General features: G+C 45.9%; 1 protein-coding gene across 2 annotated transcripts in view; it reads right to left on the reverse strand.

Moving 5' to 3' along the window:
* Positions 1-1,337: 1,337 nt before the first annotated feature.
* Positions 1,338-25,373, reverse strand: part of Dora (zinc finger SWIM domain-containing dorado) — a 104,229-nt gene continuing 80,193 nt past the window's right edge. For both annotated transcript variants that reach the window (XM_077648939.1, XM_077648938.1), the window contains exons 20-26: positions 23,379-23,574; positions 15,073-15,530; positions 11,893-12,214; positions 9,349-9,877; positions 8,028-8,196; positions 6,847-7,024; positions 1,338-4,106 (exon numbers count right to left, since the gene is read on the reverse strand). In XM_077648939.1, the coding sequence (XP_077505065.1) occupies positions 3,887-4,106; positions 6,847-7,024; positions 8,028-8,196; positions 9,349-9,877; positions 11,893-12,214; positions 15,073-15,530; positions 23,379-23,574 (2,072 nt within the window). In that variant the 3' untranslated portion in view covers positions 1,338-3,886. The remainder of the gene's footprint in view (positions 4,107-6,846; positions 7,025-8,027; positions 8,197-9,348; positions 9,878-11,892; positions 12,215-15,072; positions 15,531-23,378; positions 23,575-25,373) is intronic.

Genomic DNA, 25,373 nt, shown 5'->3' on the forward strand with positions numbered 1-25,373 from the left:
GACCAACACCGTGTTTACAAAGAGGGGGGTTCGCGGCAGGCAGATTGGACTCTGGGTGAAAAGTAGGCTTAACGCTCATAGAAGCAAAAGTTTTCAAAGCAGCTCTCCGATTTCGTAGTGCACCTATACATATTATGTTGTCCCTTCGTGAAGAACCAAATTCATCGTAGAACAGGTTCTGTAAGTATGAAGAGTCATTTCAAAGACTATGTATTTTTAGAACACCGCGAAACATGTGCACGGGAGTTTCCTGCTGCCGGGAGTACGAAGCGGTTGTGTGACCCATTAAAACACATAAGCAGAGCTTACCAAATCATATTTCATCGAACACAGCACACATGGAGGCGTTAACAGTTGGCAGGTGCTTTGAACAAGTGCGAGTACGCTTTGTCATTTCGGAGCTTTTTAAAATGCCATGATAAACGCGCGTTACGAAGCCTGTCCACATACCCCCAAGAGGTGCTCTATCCACTGGGTGCTTCCCTGAATCGCGCAAACTTTAAGTTTGACATTTTTTATATTTATTTATTTATACACAGTACCTACAGCACCCTCATTGGGGCATTATTGTAGGGGGAGCCACGCATGCCACATTCGCTCACAAATAATTCTGTTCAAACGATACCAAGGTTTATATTGAGGACAGCCCTTAAACAGCACGATAAACGAACTGCGCACTGCAGCAGATGACTAGCACCGTGAATACAAACATAGGTGATGTTGGTGGACGCCGGAGAGTAAAGCCCCTCAATCAGAGCTGTGAGTGCGTAAAGGGTAATAGGCGGGTAGCAACACAGCAAAGTGGGCGAGTTGGTATTACATCTTAAGGTACGAAACAGCGCAACTAACACGAAGGACCAGAAAAAGCGCGTCCGTGTATCCTTCTTTTTCTGGTCCTTCGTGTTAGTTGCGCTGTTTCGTACCTTAATAGGCGGGTACCAGTCTGGGTATTCCCAGGGAGGACAATGGGCACGGTGCTGAGAAAGAGACGAAAAGCGGACAAAATGGTCAGCAGGTTTTGCTAACACTTACCAGAATGCCTTCATTGCCATTTTTGTTTCACACAGAATATAACAGGATACTTGCGAGAGCTAAATCTGAAATACGGTAGAGCCCTGACCTAGCAATGTTCAGGCATATGGACAAGTCTCCCTCAACAGCTCCGGTGATATGTTCACCTGGAGACAGAGCCAGGATAATACTCCATCCACCATGGTAGTTTTTGGTTCTTCTGGTTACTTCTTCAATAAAAAAAAAGAATAACTACATTTGTGCAACAAACCTTGCACACAAGGTTGCTAACCCGGATGGCGTGCAGCCAGAGTAAAAGGCTGAAAATCACTCATAACATAGAAAAATTTATTCTAGGATGAAATGCTAGGACAGTGACAGTCAAGATTGTTAAAGTTTACACTAACTTGTTCTTTAATGGTAGCAAAAATGGGTAAGCAGTAAAACTGAACATAAGGCTTATAAATAATATCACAAAATTGCACAAACAGATACATAATTTGCAACTGTCTGTTGTAATGAATGCTCTAGCATCACGGTATGCATCTGAATGTCTTCCCTTCAGCACTGTTGCATGCATGACATGTGAAGCCGGTGTTGTGGATGATGGGAGGTTTCCTTCATGGACGGGTCAAAACTCTTCTGGCAAACAAACAAGTGCCAAAATGAAATGTCATACACAGCCGCTTTGTCACTGTCAATTTGCCAGTGAATAATGATGACAAATTTTTTGCATGGCTTTAAAACACTAGCAATGCAAGCTTTGAATTAAAGCACGAAATGTAAAATCCTAAGCATTCCTGCTATACCAATACTGTTTATGAGAACAGCAACGTTCGCTTTTTAACTTATGTGAGACCTTCTGTTTCAGTCACGAGTGATTCGACAGCAGACAAAAAGAATGTGACACCTTCTAGATACCAAGTGTCATGAACACTAACCTCATACTACGTGTATGAAGCAACAACATTGTACATGTACGCACACAAAAGAATGGGAAAAGGGGCTCTGCCAGAGAATAAAATTCAGGCACCCATGTGAGAGGTTCCAGCCTGTTAACTTTGAACCAAGAACTTTGTGGCCCACAGCTTGAGAACACACAAAAAGGAAGGGAATGAAAAACTGATACTACTGCTAACTGCTCGGATGAAGAGCGCAAAAGTAAGAGCATGTGTCACTTTCACAAGCCCGAGTTTTTTTTTTCTTTTTCTCTGATGGCAATACAATGGACCTCCCAGAGACATGATGACCTGCAAGCTCCTCTATACAGCTTGCATATCTGATGAATGCAAAGTATGGTCATGTCTACAGTGACAATAGAATGATACACTAATGGTGATTAAACAGAGGAAAAAGGCAATGGTCACTAGGACGCACTGAAACACCACCATCGTCACCACAACAGTGAACAACAACAAACGAGGGAACAACAAACATCACCAGACACTGGAAAAAAGTGTTTTCACGACTTGAGCACTGATGTACCATGATGAAAAACACCTGAAAAACTCGCGAACAGCCACCCAATGCTACTCCTGTCCAGCCGCTGCATCAAAAGTTGCATGTTACAGGCAACTGTTGTTTCAGTAACATGGTGGCCATGGTGATGGCGACAATGACACTAGTAGGCCACACTTCAAGAAAGGCAACGCCGAGTAAATCGACATGGAGTGCAGCAACTCTGCTCTTGAATGAGCAGAGTCCTGAAGTATGACAGAAACATGTGCACAGCCCGTGCAGAAGCTCCACACAGACACACACGAGCAGCCAGGCTGGCCACCATTCTGCATTCAAACACAGGAAGAAAAACACAGTGGCATGCACCCATATCAGCCCTGCTTCTTGCCTGGCTCTGCAGAAGCTGCCACATATTAGGAGCTGCCTTAAGAACTATCGTGACACTGTCCTGTAGTATGTGTTAGCTAAAGATGAAACAAAACAGTATTAGCATTTTAGGAAGCAACAACATACAAGTACAACAAACTAAGAATTACAGTTGCACACAGACAACACAACTACCTATGTTTTCTTTTGAGCAAAATGGCAAACAAAATTAAACTCAGACAATGTCACCTATCATTTTTTTAATAAATGGCCAAAACATCAAGCTTCAAGCATATCATGAGATGACATGCACATAAACATTGCATGTGAGAAAAAAAATATAGATATAGCAAAAATATAGAGCACCGGACAAGGGCTGAGCAATAAAGACCGCTACTACATCAGCCAGTACACATTTAGGCCAACAGCTTTTGGGATGTGCCTACATCTGCAGCCAGTGCCAACCTTGGTTGTGCCCAAGCTAGCACCACAGCATTTTTTTTGCAGCTACATTCAAAAACCAAACCATTAGCAACGCAGCTCCCACTGTCTGCTGCTGAGGGTGTTAAGACTTCCATAGAGATGTGTCCAGAGCAAGGAAAAACCCCTGTGGCCCACTGGTACACTTTTCAGACAAATGCTACTGGGGCAGACCTGTCGGCAATTGTTTCATTCACACACACATGCGCACACACAACACACACAGGGACACACACATAGTGGGAGTATGCAATAAATTAACAATGTTACATCTGCTATGAGTTGCAGAGGCATTCACACAAACAACAAGGTCCCTCAGACCAAAGATGATCAGCTCCCAAACCACCCCCACGGAAACTTTTATCGGCACTGTCCAAGGCTGGTGTAGGCAAATACTCAAGAAGAGCTTACCCCTCAGTCATACACATCATTGCTATATGCAATATGCAGAGACACCAATGACAAAGAGAATGAGAGAGAGACTCAAGAAAAGAAAACACAAAAGGAACACTGGTAAGAAATGAGTTTGTTACAGCCATCAATTGCGTGCACCTAAAAGGCCATGATGGCGTCAGATGGGGGGACTTGACGACACCATGTTATTGATGCGTTGCCAGAGATCTTTTTTGCAAGACTTGGAGCGCCGCAGGCTGTGCAGTAATTCTGTGAACTGCACCATGCCACCAGGAGTTAGCATAAAAGCTGCACGGGCGCTGCGGAGGGTGTTGATGAATTCATCGTATTCAACAGAGGTGATGTGGTACATCTTGGTGTGGGTGCAGGCGATGAACCTGCAGAGGTGACACGTACAAAAGGACCATATAATGCCACTGTCACGGAAGAAAGGGGGAAGGTGGCAGGAATGTCTTAAATAACTGATAAAAAGTTAAGAGAAAACCTTAACAACGAACTACTTCCACATCAGAAATAACAAAAAAAATGCGCAATATTTAAACACTGAATCTAATAACAAGCAAGTCTTACGAAGAAAAGATTCGCTCAATGGCTTTGGCCAGCGTCCTCCCAGTTCTCACTGCTGTTACCCATGTTCAATGACCGATATCTTTCTAAAACGTACAGACAGTCATTTCCGAGGGCAGTCATTTAGCAAATGAATGCACAAGAGCGAAATGAAGACTGTCCTTGAAACAAGAACTTAAAGGGACACTAATATCAAACTAAGCAAGACAGATCGACATTTTTCTGTGTGGAACTGGTGGCTGCGTTGTTGAGAAAATCGCAAATGAAAGTCCCAAATCATTTCCACATTCAAACTGACTGCATTGAGGATTTCTATGATTTATTTTCTTTTTATTATTTATTACGGTAACTACAAATTGCCCATAGGCACTGTTGTAGGGGGATGTCACAGAAAGGAAAAACGCGAACAGTGGTTAAATGAGCAAAGGATCACATAACTAAAGCATAAAAACACAACAAGAACGAAATTTATACAATAAAACAAACAATAGAGAATCAAGTTTCGAGACACGCAAAGAAAAGTATTCATTTCTATGATGGATTTGCAATGGAGCTCTCCGACTAATCAGAGGTGCAACTTCCAAAAATTGGAAATGTGTGAGGAAACCGAAAACCGAATGTCCGCTGTCACTGCGCAGTGACACATATTTACTATAATGTGATGCCATCCAATCAGTCTGTAGAAAGCCTCAGATCGCTGACCAGTTTCGAAAAAAAAAAGAGAAGACTTCTTTGGGTGAGCAATTGCGGCCATCTTCAGTGAGGAAAATACAGATTACTACTACATGCGAGGACGAAAGGCTGGAGTAGGATGAACAAATTTCAGAGTTGTGGTGGGAGGGTCACATACAGTATTTACAAGATTGTAAGTCTACCTATTTTTTAAAATTAATCCAAAGTGGAGGGATAGACTTATAATCTAAATCAAAGCATGGTACCACATAAAAAGGCGAGACAAATGAGATATCAGGGGTGCTACAGCATGGTCAGAATTTTATGTTTGCTTATGGCTCTACCCAGCAGATATTTGGCTATTCTGCGAGCTTTCTCAGAAGGATTTTTTCATTTTTTTAATTTTAAACTGCGTACTCGGCACTCAAGGGAGTCTCGATAGATGGAAGGGCCACTGCTCCAATCACGGCGGCACCGCCACTCGGCACAGCAGCGCTTCCGGGGAGCGTCGGTAGCTGATGGATGAGCAGACGCCGCTCACGCATAGATTCTCTATGGCTCTGTTTGATGTATTTAACAACTACCGGCTAAGTTTTACCAGTTTTTGATGTAGTGCTTTGTAAATTGTCATTTGTGCTCAGGGTCCAATAAGCGTCCGGCACTCGATCACGGTTATAGTATTCAAGATGGCTGTCATTCTTTACGCCGAAGAACAACTGCACGCCAGGCCACAAGTTCGTCTCGGATACAGGTGTGGCGGCTGCAGCGAGGCAAAATTTTCAGCTGTTCCATGTGATGCCGTGGTGTGGGATTTTGCGGAGCGACAACATTACAATGACTTGCTGTGGGACTACAGCAGCGATTACGACGGCAGCTCTAGTGAGGACGATGGCACAAGTGTGGATGAGTATTCCAGTGACTAATAGATTTTTATTTTGGAATGCACCCACGGGCACACCCTTTATTTCCCCGACATGTGATATAAAGGGGGAGGGGAGTCGAATTACATTTGAGTTCACTTACAACTGTTTAAATACGGTACGCTGCCTTGAAAAGCTTCCTTCCAGGCATCCATTCATCAGTGGAATAAGCTTTCCACTTCCCTCCCCTTTTTAAACTGTGCTTTGTGCACAGGTCGTCACGATAATTTCAGATAACACATGTATCCTTTAGCTTACTGGATTTGTAGCAGCTTGCGTTACATTACACTTGTCAAGAGAACTGTGGCAGTTCTCCAATGGAATGAGCTTTCAGTATATTCTCTCGAATTGATATTAAATGGTCGAAATGCCCACTGAAGCAAATTTGCAACAAACCATAAATCAGAAAATTATTCAACAAGAAGCGTTTAAAGCATCTGGTTTCAACACAGGCAATCTGCTTTTGAGCATTAACTTTTGTAGTGCCACGCGGTTGGCAGTTACAGAAGCAAAAGCAGAGGACTGCTGCGTTTTTCACGTAGAGGCGCTGACGGCGCTGGAGCACTGCGCATTGTATCAACTGCATTCGCTCGTTCCTATAGTAGATATTCCTCTCATATCAGTTTGTGTTTTATAGTAATAAAAATTTCGCGTTCTTCAGCCAAATTTCAAGTAACTCATCACAAGCTAACAGACAGTTAGTGTCGAGAGTTCATTATATCAACGCCAACCGTCACAACACCTTTGTCACATGGAGTTCAAAAATACACGTGCTTCAATTGGAGCACTGTTGAGGAATTGAGAAGCAACATTGAGGAATTTGTAACATGGATGTTCATTACACCTAGGTTTAACTGTATCCAGGTTTAACTTAACAGTGCTACCAGAGAGAACTTACCATTGTTAAACACGAAACTACATCTGGAAAGCATAGAAATATACCATTTTACATACTCACATTTGCTGGCACTTCTGGATGAGCGGTGTGAGGACATGAGATCGAATTGGCATAGACAGTGATGCCGAGCTGGAGCGTGATAAGTGATGGGCCGTGTCCGTGACAATATCATACAAGATGAAGGGGCTGGCAACACTGTTCACTGTACAAATGCAAAACTCTTGCAAGTAGGAGGTACCTGCACAATGAAAAAAACAACAAAACAACAACAACATCTATAAAATACAGACAACCGGTATGTCTAAGCTCACATCTGTCCTGTCGGTAGAAATTTACATTTGAATCAAGATAATGTGTGTTGCATAACCTACAAAGTACCATATTTACTTGCATATTATGCACACTTTTTTTTCTTCAAACTAGGGCTTCAAAAAGGAGGCATGCAAATTATGTGGATATTTTGCAAACATGTTCTGAAAGACTCTACAAAGGTCATAGTGCGCAATTCATATTGTATATTCAAGTTAACTCTACAAGTGTAACTATAGGTCGACACACACCCCTCCACCTCGTGCCCCGCCCTACATTATATAGTTCCCCCCAACATGGCATCACGGCACGTACACAGCTCAAAGCAATAAATGTGTGAAGATACAATAGCGAAACAAGCAGTAACAGAGGCAAACGGAGACAAAAGGTGATTAATGAGCTTTTACTGTACTGGTAACAGGATTAGACTAGGGTTGTGCGAATATACTAACGGTTTGTATTTCGCCTTCCCTTTGAGTTCGATATATATCTGGGTTCGACTATACTAAGTTCGCTCATCGTGGGCCACCTGCCATTGGCTACTGACAAAAGGCGCTCGCCATTTCTGCTTGCACAAATCCTTCTAATGCTAATGCAACGCATTAGAAAATATTTCACCGCATGAAAGGGGAATGCGTAATCAGGGCTCCACTGTAGCAGGAAAAATTTTATGTTAAAATGCCAGTCCCATGTAAGGGCCACACCCTGTCAAAAACCGCAAAAAAAGAAAGCCTGGCCCTTACATGAATATATACCATAACCAAGTACAAGGAATGTAAAATTAAGTGAGTGAAACAAATATGGCAGCATAGAAGCATTCCTTCCTATACAGTTAAGTTCTGATTGCAAGTTTTTGAAGAAACAAGCATGCAACCAAATAACAAAATGAGTATTGCCAACCACTAACAACAGAGAACAAGAGAACAGCTTGCCTAGTTTCTTGGCAACTCCTAGAAGCCACTTGACATCTTCTCCGTAAGGCGGGTTACGTGCATACTTGGCTTGAGGCCTGTCATCATGCACTCTGCGAGCCAGAGTCTCCATGGCGAGCAGTCCCACGCGATATGAGGACAGGAGGTAGTTTAGCTGAGTCTGATTCAACTGGAAAAAATAGACAACACAATGAACGGTTTCAAATGTCATGAAAATTCACCCTCTAGGCCTTCTTCACACAGCTCTGTCTAACACTGCTGCTACAGAAAATGCAGATGTAGAATTTAGCCACTCTGCATTTCTCGACTGACAATTAATGACTCCACATGCACCATTTGACAAATGCATCAAGTAAATTCACAGCACCAAACTAAAAACATTGGCAATTTTTTATTGTTAACCTCATCACCATCATCAGCCTGACTATGCCTACTGCATCACAAATGCGGGTGAACCTATGACTATGAATCATATAAAGATTGGCTGGCACATGTATAGTATAGTCGTGGTTTCACGCAAAACATAGCGATAAAGTACTCATGAAGCCCTAATAACACACACACCCAGAAAACAATTTTTATAAAATGCCTACATAAGCTGAGCATGTTCAGCAAGGGCACCAATTATAAGCTTTAGTTCATGCACATCAAGTGATTGTTGAAAACAATACAAAAGCTGCAGAGTGTAGAGATCAGAACAGTAATGTTATAATGTTGGCCCAACACTCAACACCTTCCTGCATTCTCTCATCCCCAAGAAAGACTGGCACCTGGTTCAGAACTATTCATTAGTTTTTTAAATGCCCTGACAAAATAACCTTATAGGCTCTAGAAATAGTTTTTGATGTCAGATAAGCCACACCATAAATGTTTCTTCCTTTAAGAATTCATACCTCTGTGTAAAATCATAATGGACACCACTACATTATGCTGCAGATCAATGATTGGGGAAAAATGGTTTGGTATGGGGTTTAATATCCTAAAGTAACTCAGGCTATGAGGGACGCTGTAATGGAGGGCTCCGGATAATTTCTACCACCTGGAGTTCTTTAATGTGCACTGACATCGCACAGTACACGGACTTCCAGCATTTCGCCATTCGAAATGTGACCGCCGGAATTAAACCCATGCCTTTCGGGTACCATAACCACTGAGCCACCACGACAGCGAATGGGGAAAAATGATCCCTGTAATTCCCTGAGGTTGATTGCAAAATAATACCCAACCAAACACTATTAGTCCTGATAGTAAGCCTGAAATAGAGGCAGAGTGCCTCACACAAACCTTGAGATTCAGACCAGTCTGCCAAAGGAGGCCTCACCTGGTGTGTCTGTCCAACTTGAGCAGCTGCCGGTGGTGGTGGGGGTGCAGGAGGTGGAGGGGCCATAGGCAGCACTGCCCGCGCCATTGGCGTCACGTGCACGCCTATCATCTGATGGGTGTAGGCAGGGGGTGGGGCCTGGGGAGGTGCACCATGCCGGCTGGCAGCCGCGTAAAACTGAGCATGGCTGGGAAGTGGAGGGTAGTGGTAGGTGGGTGGCCCCTGGAGGTAGGCGGGGTGCTGAGTCACAAGCAAGTGTGAGTGGTGGAAGGTTGGCAGGCCACTAAGGTAGGGGTAGTGTGGTGTCCGGTATGGTAGAGTGTACTGTAATGGCGGGACCATGGGTAGCTGAGGTGCCGGGGTGCTGCCTAGTCCTTCCATGACAAATGGTGCTGCTACGTCAGGCAGCCCGTTCCCTTCCAAAGACTGTGCTGCCAAGTTGGGGGGAGAGCTTCCACGAGGTGCTGCTTCCCCTCCAGAGGCAGGAGCATCTCCTGAACCTTGAGTGGTTTCTTCATACAGCTCAAACCTGGATGCAGACAGGAAAGGATAGCTGTAGACTGAAGTATTCTTAAATTTTCATATTATGAAGAAATAAATGTCAAATGTGAAGCGCAACATTTTTTTTGCTTGCAGTTCTGTTGAAATGACCGTGCTTAAGAGGACCGAACAATGAATTTTAAAGGGGCTCTGAAAGGGGCTCTAATAAAGTTGCAGTATGGCTGGGATGTTAAAGTGTGCCTCTACACGAATACTGTCCAGCAAAAAATTTTCTAATGCGCTTTGTAGAAGCCGAATTATCTGTAGTAAAAAATTTGAATTTCAGTGTCTTCGCGGCTTTCCCTCTCCTCTCGCTACTTTTTGCACGCTGGAAGGTCGCCACTCCTCCGCCGGCCCCCCTCCGGGAGCGAAGCTTCCTGACCCGCCGGAGCTAAGCGGCTTATTGGCCGCGGCCTTGGTAGCTGCCTGACGTCTGAAAAGAATCTAACCAGTAACCACCTCTCAACATGTATACGTAGATGCGAGCGACGGAGGGGGGTGCGAGCATGTAAATGTCGCTGGGAAGGTCTCGTCAACTTTCGCACGTGAATGTGGGCCCTCTGCTGCGATTCAGAGAGTTGATGTGCTCTCCTCGGAAGCTGTTTCAGAGCCCCTTTAAGGGCCAAAATTTTTTTGGAAGAACGGAAAGCTTGCTGTCTAAGGTGTTGAATTCCGCTACAGTTTTGTTAGAAATTCTGTAGGAAATTTTAAGCAAAAATTTTCAATCAGTGCATGAGTCCATTTTTATGCATCTCAATGCTAGAAACCATGATCAACGAGCACGATGGCAATTGCACACTGGCAAAAGTATGTTTATGAGGGTTAACATCAGAAAGCGACCAGGCTATGAGGGAGTTGTAGTGAAAGGCTCTGGAAATTTCTACCACCTGGGGTTATTCAATAACATGCACTGACATCGCACAGCACACGGGCCCCTAGCATTTTGCCTCCATCAAAATTCGACCGCCGCAGCCGGGATCGAGCCCGCGTCTTTCGGGTCAGCAGCCGAGCGCCATAACCACCGAGCCACCACGGCGGCTCACTATGCAATTCTGTTCAGACTCAATAACTGCTGTACCACTGGGCCACTGTGGTGACCACATTGGCAAAACTGCTGTGCCAAAAAACTAATATAAATCTCACCCGCCGGACAGTAATAAAATATTTTTAGAATACAGTGGTGCCAAATTTGGCTTCCACACTCAAAGCTGTTATGGAACAGTGATGTATGCCTCGTCGACGAAATTTTTAGTAGACTGTGACTGCCGCTCCATCCAAGAAATTCAACACTGTAGCGCTATCTAATTACAAAAACTAAAAGTGCATGGTTGACGATGCGAAGGGAGCGTTACTTTTCATCGAAGGGCGCACTGGAGAGAGTAACTATAATAAAACTGACGAATGCACCTGAAATTTCGAAAACAAACACTGTGCACTTAAACAAATACGCAATAATTTACCGAGATGTAGTCACGTGGTGGGCTACACTGATAATGGAGAGTTTCACAGCAAGATTGCTTTTTATGCATTTTCAATGAAAAATTAAAATTCTAAATCCTTTTTTTTTTGATACTGCAGTGCTACATTCTAACAATATGAGGTACAATTTTTTTAATTTCTGCCATAACGTCATCACACGTTTTGGTCAATGGTCGGTCCCTTTAAGAAGGGGGGCACGGCTTAAATGACGAAAAAAATTGAATTAAAAAAAAAACGCCAAATATTGTATCTATAAGGTCTTTTCAATTATGTCCTGACATGAGGTAGAAAAAAACTGGTTGAAAGCTCTGTGAAAATGCCAGTTTTCTCAATAAGTGTTTTTAATGTGACTGGCCTGCTTACAGCATGACAATAGTGTCATGAATTTTCATGCGGTTTGTTGCATTTTGCTCCTTGATAAATTCTTTATGCCGTGATGCTTATGCCGTGATAGGACAAATGGAACACAGAAATGCTGCTGCTCAAGCACTAGCAGGGGAAAAAAAAAGCCGATGATAAACGCACCATCTGCGAGCCACGTCGAAAAGAACCTCGGGGTAAACGCCGCCTCCCTTGGCAGCTGACTCCACGGCCAAGCATGCGCGCTCAAGCACTACAGGTGACTGTTCCTTGCACTGGAGTAGGGCTCGCTGTATCTCGTTAGGGTTGAGAGCATGTGCGTGTGGTAGGCAGGAAAGAGCCAGCTGGGCGGCTGCCCGCACCATGGCAGGATCCCGGCCTCGTGATGCTTTATCAGCCAGGGATGCCACTTCTGGAGGAGTCAGGTGGCCTTCCCATGTGTCCATCAGAAACATTAATGCACTGCTGCCAATCTCCATGGCTTGCCCTGGAACATGACGCAATTATGTTCAATATTTTATGCTGCCGCCACTAATATAGTAGACTTTTATTAAGACAAATTCTCAGATAAGACAATGTCAGAACGTTTGGTTGGTTTCTCAGAGACACCACGAAAAAAAAAAAAAAAAACTCCGCTTAGGATGAACTGTTCAACGTGTCTCTCGGTTAAAGGGATCAACAAACTGAATTTTAAGGACAATTTAGTTGAGTGCAATGGAGAACTGATATGTAAGGTGCCCAATTCTGCAATGGTTTTGTTATAAATGCTGTAAAAGATTTTTCCTGAGAATTTTTTAATCAATGCATGTGATGCTAGAAACGTTCAGTGAGCACTATAGTGATTGCATGCTGACAAAAGTGACTTCAACTAAAAACTAATATAGACTCAGCTACCAGGCAATACCTAATTACAGTTTTAGTATAATGTAGCGTTCATTTTGGAAATACAGTTTTCCCGAAATTATATTGACCCTGCACCTCACTGTTCAGCTCGCCTAGATCATGCACATATAGTCCAGCCTTTTTTTCACTGGTCCACTGGTGTCTGCAATAAATAAATGGAACACATTGCCAGTAAGCATTGTCAGCCATACTCATTCATAGCCTTTTCAAACAGCTCTGGTACTACCGTTTTCGAAGATAGGTAACATGTCATGGTGCTGCGAATGCTGTTATATTTTTTATAGTAAATTTGAGCTTTGTTAGTTGTTCTGTTGTGCCTTATGCTAGTTCCGAGTGATACTAGAGCTTGCTTTCGGTGCCGGCCTGTTCGCACATTTCTCGATTTCTTCCTCTGCGCCCTACTGTTGAGCGAGTTTGTTTATTGGATCTCTGTACCATGTTATTGTGTTGCCGCTTTCTTCAAAAATCGCACGTTTTATGCCTTTAGGGTAAATAAATTTGAGTTTCCACAACCAAAGCTGCTGCAGCACAGTGATGTACGCCTCACCAATAGTTTCGATGGACTGTGCTTCACAGTTTGAACCAAGAACTTCAGTACACTGTGCTGCCATCTATAGTCCATCTCAGTAGTTCCTTGCAGCACTACCAAAGCTGCGATGAGTGCACAGGCGACATTCTGACGCTACAGAATGTAGTGCCAATATAAAATGGGAACATGAGATAGCATGCTTCATACTGTACATCTGGTAAAGGCTATTTCAAATTGAGCCATTACTGTACAGTCGCGTTACGTACGCTATTTTCCGAGTTAAGCGAGTCTGGCTCTTGAGTACACTAAAAAATTGTTTCCAAAAAGGCGGTGCCCTTTGAATCAGGACCCCTCGCTTCGGACTGGATTTAACGTTGTTCACTGGCCATAAACGATGTACCGGGCTTTCATTTCATCGCATCTTGCCTATAAAAAAAATGTATGAGCAATAAATTTGCTTTCTTTTTATTTAGAGCGACGATTCTAGCGCTTCTAGGTTTAAAGAGGAGTGTTGATTCATTGACAAAAATGGTTCCTGTGTTAACAACCAGATGGTGCCACTAGGCTGAGCTCAACATTGCTCCGTCTGCATACGCCAAACTAAATGTGCGAATGTGACAAATGGCGTAACATCCCGCGAAGTGCTTGCGTTTAGTGTACGCTTATTATGGCAAATAGCGTTGATTAATGTTCTTTTTCTAACCATATCTGTGTACACCGCGAGCAGATGACATACAGACAACGAGGTGCGGAAAATTCAATAAAAACGCTCTCCCGATTGGCTGAGGCGGTCTCTACCTTCCATAGTGCTGCAAGGAACTTATAAGATGGAGCATAGTAACAGAAGCTCAACACTATTGACCCTGCGTGGCTTTTTATCGAATGATGCATTGGAGAGATTGTAAACTATAACCAAATATGACAAACATATTACATTATATGACGCCTGGATTATAAGGCGGTTTCATGCGGTCCCCTGAAAGTCGTATAATTGAGGTTCTACTGTATTAGTTTTGATAGCAAATGTAGCGGGCACGTTTATTACGCCAATACTTTCATTGTCACAGATTTCCAAAGTACCAAAAAAAAATTGCGCCACGGCGCTGATTTCAAAAACGGCCAGACCGAAGCCGACAGAATTTTGAAAACAAACGTTCATAAACTAGCCAGTCTAATCTGTCAAACGTTCTGGCCCGATTTCATGACAATGAACCTTCAGCTTCAACAAAATTTTTTGCAGGTCCCGTAAATTTCACAGAAGCAGGGTTCAACTGTAACTATATTGTTTTTATGTAACAGATATTTGGATGCACCTTGAATGCTGAAGTGTATTGTGGGGCATATCTGATAAGACGAACAAATTCTCAAGGTTCCTTCAAGTTTGTCTCAAGGGAGTCTACTGCAATAATTGTTGCGACATCTGTCACTAGACACATTGTTCACACATGATAGTGTGCCTCCACTACATGAGGGTGGGGCAAGTGTGCACAACCGAGTGGGCTTGGCTGAGCTGGCTACCTTAACAGGAGGCTACTGACAGGGAAAATGTGGAGTGCAGTAAAATGTCAAGTGTGGATGGTTGTAATAAGACTACCATTAAACAATTTTTCTAAATGTAGAAGGGATCCTGCAATTATTTTGCATGAGTGTGATTCTTCTACACATAACCATTACAGGCTCTCAGTAGCACAGGGCAAATCTAATTGGCAATGAATGGGAAAAGCTTTTGCCCTATTGTGGATGTAACCTGGCTGCAGAGCCTCCTTACATCCTGGTCATTTCTTATGAGGCCAGGTAACAGAGCCTCTAGCTGGCTGCTAATAGTGACTAGTTAGGGTCTCCACTCCATTTTGCCTAATTTCCCAATCTATGAAGCTACTGACTCCAGAACGACAAAACAGAAATGAACTTGCCTGTGATCCAAGAGACATGCGAAGAGTAGGTGCGAGACAACCAGTTCGGGGAGACTGCATTGTGTAAGCCCAAGGCATAGAGGCCAATCTGAAAGGCGCACATATGCAGTGCTCGATGGGGGCCCCTGTGGTTCTGGCTGGCCGAGGGCTGGGTGAACAAAACCGCCGTGCTCGAGTTGCCACCGGCCTTGGTCAGCACAGTCTTGGCTAGCTCAAACATGAAGTGGGCCGAGGCCTCGCTCGGCTGGTTGGGCAGGCTCGGGCAGGCTCCTCGCTTGCCCTTCAGGCGGCTTGGCGGTGGGGGCTTTTGCGGGGCTGCAGCCACAGCAGCAGGTGCCCGGGTCCCAGTGCCAGCCCCAGGTAGGGCCCCACCACCACTTGCCAGGAAACGCGACGGCGCTCCCCCCACAGATGCAGGCAGGCTTGGTGGCGGGCTGTCCGCTGGCAGCACGCACAGGCTGCACACACATGCACTATCCCTATGAGAGATTATCAATGGGAATTTTACAGAAATTTAAACAAGGCTCATCTCCTAGAGAATAACTTTCCTTTCACACCACAATTTAGCTAGACACTAAGCAAAAGCCAAAACTGTGTCAGCATGGCACTCCGCAGTTCAAAATACATACCCTAAGCTAATGTCCCATTTAGCAAAACAAAAGCACTGCTGAAAAAGTAACACAGATGAGGAAAAAAAAGCAACTCCTTATAAACTTGAACTCTCAAATCCCAATTCTGCAGTCTTTCATGTACACTGAGCTCCATATCAATATCATACATTTTTTATTGTTGCTGCTTGTCTCAAGAAGTGCGAGATGAAATTTGGATAGATTGAAGTCAGGCCTCTGAGAATGTGAAAATGTCCTGCTATCCAGTGGTTTACTCAGCCCACAGGGCATATTTCAAAGCAACTATCAAGTCTGCACAAGCATGCTGCAATGCGTGTCACTTGCCACCCCTCCACATTTGTCTCTAATTTAAGTTTCTGGTGCTGTGCAAACAACTTACCAATTTTACTCGCGTAATCCTGGCACTTTTTTTCCCTGAAAATCAACGCGAAGTTTGGGGGTGCGATAATTATGCGGGGAAAATTTTCAAGCAAATGTTTCGGAGTGTTAAATGCAAAGATGAATGGGTGCAAGATCAGGATTGTGTGGTCCGCAATTGTAAATATAACGAAAACATTACTTTCAAGCGTAACTTACCTTCGTTATGAAAGTACAGGGTGAACGTAAGCTCAAGCTGCTAAACCACTTCATTTGCCGTGCGCAACCTCCCCGTCACTACTCGCGTTGCCTACGTCCTGCAGGCAATTCTACTCTTCATCAGAGTCTGTGTCGACACTGGAATCGAAGGTTTCTTCACCTTCCGATGCTTCTTCGTCGTCCCACACCAGGTGGTCCTCAGTCGCATCCAGGGCGTTCGAAATTCCTGTTTTCTTAAAGCTTGTGGCCACCATGTTTACATCAATCATCCCCCATACCCTGCTGCACAGCAGCTCCACGGACGGTCTTTTGATCTTGCCGCCCGGCGTCAGAGCATGTTCACCTTCGGCCATCCATTCTGCGCACAGCCTCCGGACGTCATCTTTAAATGCCTTGTTCAAAGATACGTCAAGAGGTTGTAGCATTGATGTGAGGCCGCCGGGTATAACAGCCAGGTCCGTGCGCAGTTCCTTGAACTTCGACCGAACCGACTCTTGAAGATGGCCCTGAAAGCTATCAAGCACGAGGAGCGACGGAAAAAGAAGCGCTCCCGGTCGCCGCCCCCACACAGTCTTCACCCAGTCCACCATAAGGTCCGCGGTCATCCACCCCTTTTCTTGGACATGCACGTGTATACCAGGGGGGAGCTTTCCTTTCGGGAGGGTCTTCCGCTTGAAAATGACGTACGGTGGGAGCTTCCACCTGTCCGCCGTCACGCCTAGCATGACCGTGCACCTCTGTTTTTCGGCACCTGTAGTCCTGACGTGCACAGTCCGAGCGCCTGTCTGTTCGACTGTCCTGCTGCTGGGCATATCGAAATTCAGCGGAGTTTGGTCCGCGTTCCCTATCTGGGAGAGCAAGAAGTTTTTCCCCTACCGGATCCTGATAACGAATCGATGGAAGTCCACTATTTTCTCTTCATAGGCTGCGGGCAGGCGCTGGCAAAGTGTCGTTCGCCTCCTGAGCGAGAGTCCATTGCGCCGCATAAATCGTGTGGCCCACCCGTTACTAGCGCGGAAGTCATGCACCGGGATGCCCTTTTTTCTTGCGATTACGAGCGCCTGGTTCCGTATCAATCGACACAGCACACCCATCCGCTCGTCGAGCCTTGATATATTCCAGTAAAGAGGATTCGACGGCAGGAAATTTCCCAGTCTTCGGTCCACGGAAGGCCCGGCGCGTCTTACCAGTCGTCTTGAGTTCGTCGTGCTGCCGTCTCCAATACCGGACGCAAAACTCGTTGACGCCGAAGTGTCTGCTGGCGGCGCGGTTGCCATGTTCCAACGCATACTCAATGGCTTTTAGCTTAAAAGCAGCTATGTAGCTTGCGTAGTGCCCCATGGCAAAGCGGCACAAAGAGCACGGTGCAACACGCAAACAAGGCAAACGAGGCCTACGAGACACCGGAGAGCTGGAGCCACCTTCGCAAAATGGCGTAGCGGTGGTGAGTGGATGAGCGGTAGCGGCGGTGGCAGCGGATGATAGCACAGTACCGCCGCCTAGTAGCACGCGCGTCCAACTATGGCAGTTAGTTGTGGCCGCAGTCAATAGATGGCGATCGCTACGACAAGCAGACGGCTCGCGGCAGTAATTTTGGGGGTGCGATGATTATGCGGGAAAAAAAAAATTTTCCAATTTTTGATAGCCAATGTGGGGGGTGCGAGCATTATGCGAGTAAATACGGTACATCTTTTAAGATGATCCAGAGTTCATGAGGACACCCTCTATCTACAGCCTGTCGTGATACACCCCGTCCACGCCACTAATGAGGCAAGAAATGCCTTCTCATTAAATGTCACAAATCCGCCTCCATGAAAAAAAAAAAGCATTTCATATTACCAATCCTCAAAAACGGTGTGCAGTGGTTATCTGAACGAATCTGGTGACAAAACGGTTATTTCGCGCATTTGATTTTCGTAGGTGGCCAAGAACACACTTGCAACGGGGCAACATTTTTAAGTGCAGTGAATTGACGTCAGCGATCTGTTCAACGTTTCTTGTAACTGAACCAGTCAAATACTACTACGTAATTAGAGCGAGATTGTGAGCTACCTCGCGGGTGTCACTATTAGCTCCATCTGATACGTTCGCATTGGATTCCAAGCTACGAGATAAAACCTTCCAATCCTGTCAGCTTGGCTCTGGAGCGTGTGCAACCAGCACCGTCGCGGAAAAACTATGCATCCTGATCGGGATCAGCGGCCAGCATATTTGGTCTACACTGACCCATCGCACTCGCAATGCTCTCCCTTGAAGAGGAAGAAACAAACCTGCATCCTCGCCAACTCTCAAGGTGTTTATGGTTTATGGTTTATGGGGGTATAACGTCCCAAAGCGACTCAAGCTATGAGGAATGCCGTAGTGAAGGGCTCCGGAAATTTCGACCACCTGGGGTTCTTTTACGCGCACTGACGTCGCAGCACACGGGCCTCTAGAATTTCAATCTCCATCGAAGTTCGACTCTCAAATTGTCTGCCGCAATTACGGCAGATGAAATATATCCGCCCGTGCACATCATGTCCTCTAAAGCAGAGGGCACCAGCCAGCCAATGTCATTTCCACACATGGTCACCACTACCTACACGGAATCCAGCGCCCGCGCTATCAACCGAGCTTATGCTAACCGAGTCCCGCACGACGGTTGCATAAGATCAAAACCAGTGTTCGAGCACTACTGCGCAATCCTTCAACACCATCCGGTAAACCAACGTACGTAACCCTCGCCACACAAACAACAGACGCGGATTTGAGGAAGCGGTTGAAAACTGCTCTGAACCAACCCCTAGCGCGGTCTCAGCCAACCCAGCTCACAGCAAAGCCGTACAGAGCAATGTAGTGAAGGTCCCTCCGCAGAGGGGGCAGAAAAATGTTCCCTCCCACGCACTATTCACTCCCTCGTTAAGCCATTCCCTGAAGCCGCGATTGACGTGCCCACAGAGATTTGAGTCAGTTGCTGCGCCTTCCTTTTAATCAGAATTTTATTTTATCTTGGCATAGGCCAGCAATAGGGGACGCTGCATGACAACTCGCGGTTATGTGTTTTGTTCTGTTGTTATTTCCAGATGCGTTCATAAACGAGGTCAACTAAAAGCTATACGCAGGTCAAATAAGTCGATGCTACCTGTGAATAGTTCACTCATTTTACACGACTGTGCAGATGAATTCAGGCAGAGCTTTCGAAGCCTAATCAGTCTCTCAAAGGTTGTTCAGAAGGATGGCCTGAAGTGCGCTGAGTTTTAGGGAGACGTTTTTGGGAACAGTTGCATTTTTGATAGCCAATGTGGGGGGGTGCAAGCATTACGCGAGTGCGAGCATTATGAGAGTAAATACGGTATACGTGCAACCTCCACTCGTAGCTATGCAGCTTGTGGAATTCAGGGTGAAGATGTGATACGAGGATCTTATCCAAGGAGACTGCTGGGTAGACCGTGACGGGCGAAAAGCACAAGGAAATGGGCGCCCGACTTTTAGAGATCAGGGATTCTTGAGCTTTATGGCTTCCGGGATGCTTTGCTTTTGTCCGCTCCCATAAACACATGAAAAAAAAAGTACAGCACCAGCCCTTTCCCGATGCAATAAACCTCTTAGTCCTTTTATACACGAAATCAATCAAATAGGTAGAAAAGGTTGATTATACAGAAACTAGACGAAAAGGCCCACATTAGTGCAAAAGGCATATTTGCATGTCTTTAAACAGGGTTGAAGCATGGTGTACTGATGTGGAAAAGGTGAACATGAACAGCAGAATCTCGGTGATACGAATTCGTAAAATTCCCCCGCCAAAATGCATTGTGTACAAAATTCGGATGTTCCGAACACTTTTCCGCGTCGCGTAGGGTGATACGAACTTCGGTACCGCGACCGTCGAGCCGCCAACGGCGCAGCGTGCGCCAGTGCCGGTTTGGGATTCCGCAGCAGCAGGGAGGCTGACGAGGCAAGCGAAACTTTCTCTCGGTCTAGTTTTTGGGGGCGGCCTCTTCGCCTTTTTCTTTCTACTTCGTTGTTGCCCAAGGCTAGCGCCGCTGCTTATTTGTCCGTTCACCCTGCGAACCAGCCAACCCAACCGGTCGGGTGCGATTTGTCCTCTCCACATTTCTCCCGGCCCTGCGAGCCCGTTTTGCCGGTCTTTCCTCCCACAACCCCTTCGCCCCTCCCCTGGTCCCCAAGAGTGATGCCCAAAAGGTGTATCCAGACGATGAACCACGGACCTGTTTTGGCCCGCGGACTAGCTGTCACGTAGGGTTTCGCTTCCGGTCTACGAGGTCCGCGGGCCGGATCGCGGGAGAAATGCGACAGCATTTTTTCTGGTGGCGGACCACGGACTTTTTAGCCTACTCGCACACATCAAGTCTGGCAACTACACCACATTGCTCTTTCCCGACTCGGTGCTCCCGGCAGTCGAGGGGACACCAGCGAAAGTAGTTTTGCTTCCACTGTTAACATGTCAATGTAGTCGGACGATGCTACGTTTTACTTTTAGCCTTAGTACAGCTTTACGGTCCGTTCATAATTGGGCATTCGGTGGCGAGAGCGAGCGAAATTAGTCGTAACGTCAGTGCTCGCAACGTACACAGATATGGTTAGAAAAGAACTGACGCTGTCTACGTGCCATAAGCGTATGCACTCTCATGTACACTAAATGCAGGTATTTTTCGATACGTTACAGCATTTCTCACATTTTCCACCTTTAGTTCAGCGTATGCAAACACAGACGGAAGGATACGCTCAGTCTTGTAGCGCCATCTAGTTGTTAGGACGGGTAACTATTTCTGTCAACAAAGGTACGCTCAGCTTAAGCCTAGAAGGGGCACAATCATCAAATAAAAAATAAAGCAAATATTTCACTCATACGCCTTCTTATAGGCGAGGTGAGACCAAGCGAGAAATGGGTGCACCATTTATTGCCAGTGAACACAACAAAAAAGGCAGTAACAACGATGAATCCAGTCTGAAGCGAGCAGTCCTGCTTGGAAGCGTGCCGCCATATTTGCCACCGTGGGAATGCTACTTCCTCCTCACCACAGCAGAAATCTGTCCCGTACCGATCAAGCTTTCCGCTGGGTATTTAGGTGGAATCTGCTGCGGCCGCGGATTCAGTTTGTTCTCGCCGCCGAATGTTGAAGCGTGAGACGGGCGTTCCTGCAGGCTGATCAAAGAGGCTTGGCCCGCCTTGTCGTCTGCTCTTTTTGTCTGTCGTGTGGACGCTGTCGCTGGCCAGACCTGGCCGGGCCACACACGGTCGACCCCACGTGACCGGTCCGCGGGCCAGCTCATGGCCCGCCGCCTGGATACACCTAAAGGGCCAACAAGCGTCGGGACCAGTATCCCCCTCCCCAGAATAATTCATAGTACCAACCACCAACCCTTTCCGCAACAGCCAGCGTGCAGATCGTCACACCAGCAGCAGTTCCTGCTTCTTTGTTCCCTCGTGCGTGACGACTATGGAAGTGCAGCATGTTGTTTGCGTGTGTCGTTTTAAGAACATTGACCGCGTCAGCCCAAAAGGTACTGCAACCATTACGATGTCGCGAAAGCGGAAGGCGCTGTCCTTGAAGACCAAACACTGGATATTTTAAAGAAGGTGGACGAAGAGCCGAAGAAAAGGCGCATTGACATGGCCAAGGAATTAGGCCTGCCAATTTCTACGCTGTCCATGATCGTCGGTCAGTGCGACCAATTTACGCAGAATGTGAAGCACTTTCACGTAAACTCCAAAGAAGCGAAGACTGCTCACCATGTAAAGTTAGAAAAAGTTCTCCTAACATGGTTTAAAGAGGTCACCGCGGCCGGCGTCAATGTTCACGGAAAAGTTCTGCGTGAGAAGGCTGCGGACATCGCACTCGCGCTTGGAATTGAAAATTTTCTGGCCTCTGGTGGCTGGATTCACCAATTTAAGGCACGGCATGACCTCTCCTACAAAACCGTTTGCGGCGAAGAGAAAAAGGTTGACACCTCCGTCGTTGAAGACTGGATGGCAACCACGCTGCAGTCTTTCATCGCGGGATATGATGCTCGCGATGTTTTTAACATTGACGAGGTGGGGCTATTTTACAATCTTCAGCCCGAAAAGAGTCTCTGCTTCAAGGGCGAAGCCTGCCAGGGAGGACAAAAAGTAAGCAGCGTATGATGGTTTTGTTTTGCTGCTGGACCAGTGTGCGGCGCATCCAAAGCACATAACTCTACAGAGCATCAGAGTGGTATTCCTGCCCCCGAACGCTACTAGTCATTTGCAGCCACTGGATGCTGGCATTATCAGAAACGTAAAGCACCAATTCAAAGGTTTGTTGGTGTGCCGCCTTCTTGCGAAGATTGACCATAAGAACGCAAATATGCAGATTAGTCTTTTGGACACTATGCAGTTTATTGCAGTGGCCTGGGAGCGCGTCTCCCCTGCAACCATCGCGAATTGTTTCGCAAAGTGTGGGATTCTTAAATCCACGGTGGCCACCACCTCGCAAGTTCCAGATCCAATTCCGGTTGATGTCTGGAACCAGCTTGGCATTGACTGCAGTGCTGACAATTTCGTCACCGCGGACGACGATCTCGTCACCTGTGGCCTGTGGACAGTGGAAGACATCGTGGAGGATGTATCGTCGCAGCCTAGAATTTCGACCAGTGACGAAGAAGAAGACGGGTGCCAAAATGGTGATGACCAACCACCGTCGGCAGCCGAAACTATGCACGCTAGCGATATTCTGCGGCGTGTTGTGACATCCAAGACTTCGCGAGAGAACACTACAGCCCAGTTCTTCAGCTTCGAAAATTCTCTGCTGGCCAACCTCGCGGAGAAGACTCAGAAGGACATACGCGACTTCTTTCCACGTAAATAAATGTTTTTTTTTGTGCGTGTCTCTTGGTTTCGGGCCGGATTTCGCTCGTTTTTTTGGTTATACGAAATTTCGGGTCATACGAATATTTTCACCTCCCCTTGAGATTCATATCACCGAGATTCTACTGTATATCAGTCTAGGAGATTGTGGAACCCTTTCTAAAAGGCTGTATGAACAGCTGAGTTATTGGAGGGTAGTGGTTAAAGATGCAGTAGGGTAGTGAAAGCTGCACATCTGTGCAATTTGCTCCACATGTGATCAGCCCACTGACCTGTCTGTGTGGCGAGGCTTGGCCCCTGTGGCCCGGTCCCCAGAAGAGCTCGATACCACTGAGTCGCTACTCTCACCACTACTGCCACTGTCACTGCCAGGTCCGCACGGGCGACCCCAGCCACCACGCCGCACCACTGTGGGCGAGTTGTCGCTCGATGTCGTCTCTGGTGCGCTGCTATCTATACTGGCCATGCCTACAATGGGCAATGAAAATGTATGTGCACAATGCGATCAACAAAGGCACCTTCCCATACCAAGCTTAAAAAAATACAATTACCTGAGCATACCTCTGGTCACATACTTCACACAATCAGACAGCATAGAAAACTGAACATTTCAGTAGCAAAGCGATGGGTGGTCTGCACTATGTACAGTAAAACATTGTTGATGCGTTTTTTTTAAATGTGCGAAAAAAGTACTATCCGAGAAAATGAATGATCCATTTTTTTATGAAGTGAATTTATTAATTTCTTCGTACCTCATTTAATAGTCCCAGTCCTGAAATTTAGGAGTTCTAAAAAAAAAAATTTGTTCCTCAAAAAAAAATTTTTCTAAAACCTCCTAAATTTCAGAACTGGAACTGTCGAATGCGGAAGAAAATAATTTCACTTCATGAAAATGTCTATTAGCATTTCTGGCACAAGGCCTCAATTCAGTCTGCATTTGCGTTAAGTGCAGAATACACTTCGCAACACACCCGATCCCTCAATTGCAATGAAAAAAGTTGCTGAAATCTTCATTCTTTTTGGATGCTTTGCCTCCTTGCTTTGCACCCAAGCAAATCGGGGTAGCCACCACGGCAGCCGACTGTCGCAGCGTCTTTGCTTTTCATCCTGTATTCCCCAGACTTAGCCCACTCACAGTCATATGTGAGCATGTCATAGTTTTCAAGGGCTTCGCCCCCTAGTGCTTAGGCTCTCTGAAAAAGCCGGTGTGTTTTTCCTCTTCGTGTCGCATCCCCGCAGGAATGACCCGCTTGTAAATAAGCCAAAAAATTTTCTAAAGGCATTGAGGCACCAAAGCATTGAAGAGCCACTATGGCGGGTGACTGCAGCTGCATTCCAGCTATGCCGTGTGCAGTGGCGTCACTAGGGTTAGCTGCACCCGGTGTGGTGGCCAGTGAGTCCCAGTGGCAGATGGAAGTCGCATCGAGAAGCACTCATGAAAAGTTCAGTTCAGAAGTAGCAGAGAGACGGAACACGAACCAGCTAGGTGATCGTGAAGTCGCCATACTTAATGTATGCGCTCATCAGTGTTTACGCTGCTGCTTGGCATGGTAAAGGACACGACTAAGCCTAACTTAGCGAAGCCCTAAGCCCTATTGGGGAATTCATGATGCGTGTAAACTGTTTGCAAGAAACTAGATACAGTAAAGCCTCATCAAGGCATACCTCGTGGGAACACTGAAAAACTACGTGCAAAGCGGTAGTACACACTAGCTTAAAATAGGAAGGAAGGCTCATGTGCAAGCTGTTAAGCAGGACCACAAAAATTTATTGTTTTTGTCTGCCATCGCAGCAGCCTCACATTTATTATGCAGTTTTGAAGGCAATTCTTTTCCTACCACACCCAATGAGCATCGTTATCCTGCTAATGATGGCTTCGTGCACCAGTTTCGTAACATTCCGTGTTGCTTATGGGCACGCTGAATCATCTGGCTTGCAGTTGCTTAAAACTTCGATGCATGCCGACCGATTTTTTGGACTAGGCAGGACCTGTAAAATGATTCGAAAAATCTGTGAACTTCAACAAAATAATCTCTTTGTGAAAAACCAGCTTTACGAGTTGCAAACTTCGCCGCTCCCCATGTCTAGCTTGCAAGCGATAATATCAGACTTTATCTCAGCCACAGTCATGCTTTCGTCATGTCTGTCTGCACCACCTCGCGTCATGAAAGTAACTATGTCACGATACCAGACAGTGCGACGCGGCCGCAGATCATGCTACGAATGAATGCACGCGCCGCACTGAGCAAGAACAGCCTCTTTCCATG

Source organism: Amblyomma americanum, chromosome 1 (assembly GCF_052857255.1).
Source record: "Amblyomma americanum isolate KBUSLIRL-KWMA chromosome 1, ASM5285725v1, whole genome shotgun sequence".
Lineage (NCBI taxonomy): Eukaryota > Metazoa > Arthropoda > Arachnida > Ixodida > Ixodidae > Amblyomma > Amblyomma americanum.